Genomic DNA, 8,779 nt, shown 5'->3' with positions numbered 1-8,779 from the left:
AAAAACTAAACTATGTTCTGCCATATTCGAATTGTCATTGGTCATAAATACCGTCGATATAAAGTGAGGTAGAATAGGTTCATTCGGAATTTCATCCTCTGTCATTTCAGCGATACTTGGAGATGATATATTTGATTTAAGGTTTGTTGAATTATTGACTGATGAAGTCAATGTAACAGCGGATTTCGTGGTATTATTAGAGTAATGTAGGGGTCTATTAGGAAATAATTCCACCATTCTTAGGACCTCTATTCCTTTACCCTCTGGTTCATATTGACTAGATGATTCATTCTGATAGAACGAATCATTGAGAAAGACGCCAAGAGTTTCAGGGTTTGACCTGGCTAATATGTTAACCGTAGCTAAACTAGGACTCGCTATGGTATCAAATGATTTTATTTGGCTATTTGAAGGGAATTGAAAAGTACCATCGATTAATTTATCAATAATTTTCGAAGTTTTTGAAGAATGGTTTCCCATGATGAAAGAATTTATTGGTTCGCATTTTACTTTACTTTTACCACTTAATATGTCGTGAATAATGAAACAACTAGTTCTAGTTGCTCTTTTCTCTAGATTACGAAGGTTATTAGCTAACTCACTCGTAATATCATTTGTTTGAATTTTTTTAAATATCTTACTTATAGGAGGTATTAGGATATTTATCGTGGAATTATAAATATTCCAATTAAAAGAATAATAATTGGATGAGGAATTTATGATGGTGTCGGTTGAGAAATTCTTAGGTTGAAATATATACGAATGCATGACTTTCATTTTTAATAGAATCGTAAGGACTAATAATAATATACTCACCCATAAAGGACGATTAGACCGGCAGAATATGCGCATAATAACATATTTTTGATTTCCTTCTTTAGTTTTTAAATCAGAAAATGTTTAAGTATTATTAAATACTTGTCATTTCATTCAAAATAATTTTTTTTTTTAAATCTGAATTTTAATTTTTTTTTGAAAATTGTTAATTTATAAAGTTCAAAAGTTTGGTATTAAATAATCAGATCTAAAGTAATATATTTTAGAGTAGAGAGAAAAAAATTGCAATAAATTAAAAATTGGGTGTGTTTGTAAATAAGGATTAAATTTTACAGCGAATCCTCATATTAAAAAAAAAACTGTTTCGCAAGTCTTTTAAATAATTCGAACAAACAAAAGGAGCGATTATTATGTTTATTTTTACCTGAAAAAAAAATCGATAAATTTTATTTTATGTTAATCATTATTATAAATTTGCAATCGATTAAATTAGTAACAAAAAATTATGTCCCATATTAAAACGTCATTTTTTTATTAATATTAGAATATTAATAATAAGGAAGTTATAAAATATTATAATATTTAAACTCTAGAGCGGACAGAAAAGGCTAGTTAAATCATGGAGAAAGTTTAAAAAATGGTTTCTGATAGAAAACAAGAAAATTGTTTTTTTTTGCTTTTTTCCCTATTTTAATTACTAGCTAGCTATAATCCTTTTGGAAAATACTCCATAGATATTTTTTTTAGCAAATTTTTTCAATATCACTATAATCTTAAATATAATTTATTGATATTTTATTGGAAATTTTTAGACTTTGAAAAAAAAAATATTCAGGAAAAAATCTTAGTTTGAAAAGAGATTTTTATTCAAATTTTACTTTAAAAATGCCAATTTTTTTTTAAAAATTTTCATGCATAACAAAATCTTTCAAGATGAAATATTTGAAGAATTTATTTCAAGCACTGTCACAATCACAATCATTTTATTTTGTAAAAAAAAATTTAACAAGTAAATTTCTCCATCATTCATTCTTTAAGCGCATAAGCCTGTGTTGTTAAAATCAATAGAACCAGGAAACCTGCGAAGGGGTTGGGGGATAAATTTTTTTTAAAGATTTTTAATTAATTACAAAAAAAAACTTCTAATTTTAATTTTGTATAGAAAATCTTATTTTTATTTTCCATAAAGTTTTATTTACTATCATTATTAAATGAATTTAATAAATTTTATTTTGTGAAAGATAATAATAAAATAAATATAAATATTTTTTAATGTATAAAATGTGTTTCTTCTTATTTCTAAAAATAACAATATTCATATTACGACATTTAAGTCAGGTTCTTTTGCTTCTATTATTAATAGCATGTCTTTCATTACACTCGATCAAAGAACTGTAATCAAAACAAGTGTGGGGTTGGGTTATAGGCAGTTCAAACGAATACCAATGATGTGAGTGAGCTGATGTGGTTGTAATTTTAAATTAAATTGGGGAATGGCTTCAAGGAATTTATGGCCGGATCCATTATACAGCGAGGAGAATAATTATTTGTTTTTAAAATATAATTCATTTTGATATCGTATATATTATTTTATATCTAAATTGAAACCAAATAAAATTAATCGCAATAAATTTCGGAGGTTATGAAAGGGGGGGGGGATTATTTTATTTCTTTAGCCTAAAAATTACACTTGGTATAATAAAAAATCAAAATTTTGAGGGGGCTCTTCAAATTTTTCATTATTAAATATTTAATCCAGGCACGTAACCAAGTGGGGGAGGAAGGGGAAAATTCCCACTTTCATCGCAAATTGGCCTGCTCCCGAGTCCAGACACGGCTCCATAAAAAGAAATATCTTACTCAATTCAAATCAGGTTTAGAAACCAAATTGAATCATGTCGTATTGTGGGTGGTCAAACAGAGCAGGTCCAAATTAATTTGGATGACAGAATAACTATATTTTATTTGGTTTCTAATTAATTTGGATGACAGAATAACTATATTTTATTTGGTTTCTAATTCTGATCTGAATGTAGTCGACTAGTTGTTTTTTTTAATTTTAGGTTGAATAAATATTAAAAATGATCATAAGAGCTAAAAATAATTATAAATAATTTTAAAATAATTTTAAATTCATTAATAGAAAGTTTTAAATGTTAGAATAATTCATTGGTAAAATCATTTTAAAAATATAATGAAGAATAAAAAATCAATAGATATGTAAAACTATCCATTATATAGTTTAAAACTATTTAACATTTGCAAATTATTATTTTAGAGGTTGTTACTCTAAGAGATATTAATAATTCTTATCGAATATAGATATTAGCCGGATCTGAACTATATCCTTTTCTGTAGTATTTAAAATTTTTAGTATTTGTTATTATATTTCTCATAAATATTTAATCATGAAAATTATATTTGATAAATTATTAATCCAGAAAATTTCAATAAATTAAAATAACATTATTTTTTTTTTTAGAAAGTATCACATTTTGCGAGAGAACCTCTTCCATGTTTTTTGCAGATTTATAAAATTTTTTATCACCATAATTATTTTAAGTATTCTTTCATAGATTATTTTTTGCATTTATATATATTTGAAAGATCGAATAAATCTAATAATTAAAATTATTTCATCAATAAAATATGAGACCTGTCCTGCTATACTAAACTATTGTCACGCTATTAACTCTCAGCAGATAGACATGTCATAGGTAAAACAAAGTTAATTAGAGGTAGATTTGTGCTTCTACGCGCAATGCTGCCGTCACATGTGACTACACTGATATATCAAAAGCGTACACATTTTTTTAGAGGTTGCCGGCTATATAAAAATTGACAATGGCGTGACTTTGAATATTTTCTTAACTATTTAGGAATAAAAATAATATATTTAAAATAATTATTAGTCATGAGGGTTCATTTATTTATCTTAATAAAGTTGTAGAACAAAATTTCTAAGAAAAAATATTTCTATAAGTATAACTTTTATATTTAATTTTTTAATTTAAAATTAATTTGTTTTGTTAAACAGGGAAGTATATAATTTGTTTTGTTAAACAGGGAAGTATATAATTTGTTTTGCTACAATTTATGATATCGTTAAGATTGACGCGATTCCATCGTTGTATCAATAAATTTGCGAATCAATTATTATTTTCAATTTGCAAAAAATCGCAAACGCTCAAGTTGTATGTATACAAGAGAAAAAATCATTTACCACCTTAAATTTTATTATATTAATTTGAATTTAATAACCTAATAATAAATAATCTAAAAGATTTCTTTTATATACTAACCCTATCTCTATTCTAGTGGGATCTAGCAAATGCTAGAATTAAAAAGGTCATGAGAATTTTTTTTTGCTGACACCAATATAATATTTGACGTGTAACGCCCCTCCCCCTCCATACCGGGGACTTAAACGGATGCTTGCGCCAGATCTCGCAACCCTTAGTCCCCTTTGATTTCACTAGAGGCTCCTTCCCTAATATCCAATAACTTCAGGAAAACATTGAACCGAATATTTTTTTGTCCGCTTGGATTAAATCTGAAAATAAAGCCTTGTAGAGAGTCTGAAGCATGATGTTAATTAGAATTTAACTGGGATAAGTACAAAGGAATTAGTGATTCTCTATTTAACTTCCTTTTATTTGGCTAGTGTTTAAAATAAATAAATAAAATTGCTCCGGGCTCCCCTTTAGAGCATAAAATTTTCAGGCTATCTCACACCATTTACACCTAACTTAAATGTTATCTAATCATCTTACCATTTTAACGCATCATATATCGTTACTTAGAGTCATAAAAATAATATAAATTGATTTTAATATATTTTAAATTTTCTTATAAACTAGTAATTTTTCCTAAATAACGATTTTTACGAATGGTTACTATAACAAGCTATAATTAAAAAAAAAGGTATCACGTCAATTCGGTGCAGAAAATTCACGACAATTCAGCGCATAAAATTCGGCGTGGCGACAATTCAGCGCTCGTCAATTCAGCGAGGCGATAATGCAGCGCAGCGTCAATTCGGCGCGGCTTTCACATGTTGTACTTCTTGGTATGTTTTTCAGAGACCTGCTGGTCCGGCCCCTGAAGCGTCAATTCGGCGCGTATCTATTACAGTTGCAATTTATTATATATTACTTAGTATAAAAAAATAAGGATGAATAAATAGAAATCATTTTGAATGTTGGTTCTATTAATTATTTCTTCATATTTATTTTTACAAAAATCTCAATTTTATTTACTAAATGTGTAATATCAAAAAAAAATTAGCAACCAATATTTATACCTATTTCTTTGGTTGATCAATTTACCACATAAGGTATGTTGATTAGTAATCAATGTTATGTAAGCCGAGATTTTGGGCATAGATGAAAGAAAGAAAAAGAAAGGTTTGGACCTCTATTTCGAATCTTACATATTATTTTGGCTAGATTTAAATCCACCGTTTTTAAAAATAGACCCAGCCATGATCCAAAAAAAATCAAATTAAGACTGACTCATTTTTTAGATTTATTAAAAATCCTTAAATTCTTTTATCCTTTTAAAAAATATTATGCTTAGGCTAATTTTTTCTATTATATAAATCAAAAATTAAATGTGTAATTTCAAAAAAAATTAACAACCAATATTTATGCCTATTTCTTTGGTTGACCAATTTACCACATAAGGTATGTTGATTAGTAGCCAATGGTAAGCCGAGATTTGGGGTAAATTACTTATTAGGGAAGTATATTATTTTTCTAAACTTTTAAAATTTTATTTATTGTCTAAAATTAGGCATGAAAAGGGGATTTAAGATTTAACATTATAATACTTATCAGGGGGATTTTGGGTCTATTTTTAAAAACGGTTGATTGAGATTGTAGCCAAAATAATATATAAGATTAGAGATAGAGGTCAAATCTTTCTTTTTCTTTTTTCCTTCTATGCGCAAAATCCAGGCTTACATAGTATTGACTACTAATCAACATACCTTATAATGTGGTAAATTGGCCCATTAAAGAAATAGGTATAAATATTAGTTAATTTTTTTCGATATTACACATTTAGTAAATAAAATTGAGGTTTTTGTAAAAATAAATATGAAGAAATAAATTAATAATATCAACATTCAAAATGGCTTCTATTTAATCATCCTTATATTTTTATACTAAGTAATTTTTAATAAATTGCAACTGTAATAGATACGCGCCGAATTGACGCTTCACCAAATTGTCGCTTCGCCAAATTGTCCCTTCGCCAAATTGTCGCTTCGCCAAATTGTCGCTTCGCCTAATTGTCGCTGCTTCGCCAAATTGTCGCTGCGCCAAATAAATAGTCGCCGCGCCGAATTTTCCACGCCAAACGATGTGGATATTTAATAAATTGTTTGAGGATGAACAATGGCATATAATATTCGTATAGACTGATTATTAATCTTTTAAATTGAAATTTTGAAGCGTCGTTGAATTTATTATTTGGTGATACCACATTTTGATTTACTATATATTTTTTTTATTTGTTATAAATGAAAATCTAAAAAAGTTCTAATAAAAATTATTGTAATTGTTTAAATGGGAAACCATGTGCCACCATCTGATTTGTATTTATTTATACATATATAAATGAATGAATGGTCAGTTTAGTGTATTATATGTTGTTGGAGAGGTGAGATAAAGTACATCATTATTCTTGTTCTTTATAATTTCTCAAATTTCTAAAAACTTTCTTCTAGTTACTTAAGTAAGCTAGATTTTTATAATATTATTTACGACATATCAAATCATGGTTTTTATTTATCCAGTTTAATTTTTTAACATTCATTCATAAATTCAAATGCAAAATTCTTTTATCGAAGTTAATTTGATCTCATTAATACTTAAATATTTATTAATAAGGTTAAAGGCTTGAAATACTATCATAGAAAATATTGGGATTTAAATCCATTTGTAAAAGACTATTCGAAATTTTATATAATGGATGTTTTATTATTAAGAGATTACCCTGAGCATAATAGTATTTATATATTTTAATTATTAAATGATTATATTATCAATAGCTACATTTGCATATCTTAACCACCCTATAATGAAGGTAGATATACTGGGCTTTATTATTGAAATGCGAAACACCTATTCAGGTTATAGATACAGGATACAAGACAACACAGCAACAATTACTTGTTTTCATAATTTAACAGATCAATGTCAGCCACAAGGTTTATTTTTTATTGAACCATATTTCTTAAATGAGTATAGGCTTTTATTCTTTGGGCGATCTGGTCAATATAAGAGGTGTAGTGAAAAAGTCTTATACATCCTCTTATAACATTAGGCTTGATTATATAAGTAATATATTATTGCTAACCTTGTACATATATATTTATAAGCTTTATCACAATTTAAGGAAAAATTAACAATGTTGAAGCAGAATGTATCAGAGCATTTGAAATGGAAAATCTTTATCATCATTATGATATACCCTTCAGAATCACCAAAAAGCAATTTAAACTACGTGAAAAAAATAAATATATAAGTAAAGTGCATGCTACAAAGTGCAATGACATAGTTGATTTGCCAATACCGGTATTTATTGATGAATCATATTACTCTAGTTCTATATTACATGATTCTAACAATTGGTCTACCTTATCTCTTAACAGTAACGTGGATTTACAAGAGAAATATGTAGAAGATATTTTTTATAGTAATATAAATACCAATTCAACTCCTTTGTTAGAGAAAAATGTAAAAAATTTAAATATACCAAATATTACGCCATTTACTAAAAACTACACTGATCATGGGAGAATTAAAACTCTGGAAAATTCTCAAGATAGTTTGCATAAGGTTTCAACCATTCTATTTAATGATCCAGATCAACACTTACATATGACAGATAATCATTCAAATAATACAATCAACAGCCAAACTCTTATTATGGATAATGCTAAAATCATAACTACCAGCTCCAAAAATTCTAGTTATTTAATAGAAAGATTACAATTTAGTTTTGTAAAACGTTTGGTTAAATCATTACTGAACAAATGTGTTATTAATTGGCTCAAATATGGTAAAAGGACTGACCAATCTTTATTTATAAGTGATATCAATTTTTATAGGCAAGTGTTAAGACTTGATTTAAATTGCCCTGAAAGGTGCAATGATAATTTTTATTTAAAAAAACGAGTCTATAATGATTTTACAAATATCGTTAAAAAGAAGTTAAGATACATTCACAACAACTGTTGTTTAAGTAATCAGAGAAATTTTTCTACCTTTAATTTAGAAAATGGGGGAAAAGTGACTCCTGACATTAAAACATTTACATTTAAGAGTGACTCTTCAAAATTATTCCATGACTTTAAATTTCTTGCAGATGACAATTTAGTATCTGAGGATAAAAACAAAGATGAGGTTTTAGATGAATCACTCATAGATGTTCATTTTACTTATGAGAAAAATTGTTTTGACCAAATCAATGAAATCATTATGAGAATTACGGAAAACAAAAATGATTCAAATACAATTGTTAATGAGCAAATATCAGACTCTATGAACTATGACATACACATAATTCAGATGATAGATGAAATTCTGTCAAAATTATCCAATCTAGGAATACTAATTAGGTCTCGAAAAAGTTATCCTTTCTTACAACTAGATAATGGAGGCAATACTCACAAATATTTAATAACAGCAAAATTGTCCTCTGTTAAATATTAACAAAGATTATTATATATTTTTTGTTTGTTTTAAATTTATCATAAATTTGATGAACTGATATTGTAAACTTAATGAAACATGAGAGATGAATTCTTTTTTAAAATTTAATTTTTAAATATGAATTGCTAAATAATATTTATATTTAAAGCTAGTTTTTTGACTACTTGTATATACTTACATAAATACGAATTGAATATTTGCATTATACATATTCGATTCATATTTTTGAATTGGATAATTTTATACTCATACTAATAAAAACATTCTATTTGGTTTGTCAA

The 8,779-nt window shown here is 26.6% G+C and overlaps 1 protein-coding gene across 1 annotated transcript; it reads left to right on the top strand.

The window, feature by feature from the left end:
- The first annotated feature begins 6,668 nt into the window (after positions 1-6,668).
- On the top strand, positions 6,669-8,498 carry LOC135926701 (uncharacterized). Its single transcript, XM_065462633.1, has 4 exons — positions 6,669-6,789; positions 6,833-6,991; positions 7,032-7,121; positions 7,180-8,498. Exons 1-4 carry the CDS (start codon positions 6,750-6,752, stop codon positions 8,496-8,498), a joined length of 1,608 nt encoding a protein of 535 aa, XP_065318705.1. The 5' UTR covers positions 6,669-6,749.
- The last annotated feature ends 281 nt before the right edge of the window (positions 8,499-8,779 follow it).

Source organism: Gordionus sp. m RMFG-2023, chromosome 3 (genome assembly GCF_954871325.1).
Source record: "Gordionus sp. m RMFG-2023 chromosome 3, tfGorSpeb1-WG-v2, whole genome shotgun sequence".
NCBI classification, from domain to species: Eukaryota; Metazoa; Nematomorpha; class Gordioida; order Chordodea; family Parachordodidae; genus Gordionus; species Gordionus sp. m RMFG-2023.
This window is presented reverse-complemented; position numbering and strand designations above follow the sequence as displayed.

Excerpts from the sequence above, each read along its gene's own strand:
- LOC135926701 (XM_065462633.1), top strand. The coding sequence starts at position 6,750 with ATGGATGTTTTATTATTAAGAGATTACCCTGAGCATAATA. Across the intron at positions 6,790-6,832 it reads AGATTACCCTGAGCATAATA|CTACATTTGCATATCTTAAC; the intron begins GTATTTATATAT and ends TATTATCAATAG. Across the intron at positions 6,992-7,031 it reads AGATCAATGTCAGCCACAAG|GCTTTTATTCTTTGGGCGAT; the intron begins GTTTATTTTTTA and ends AAATGAGTATAG.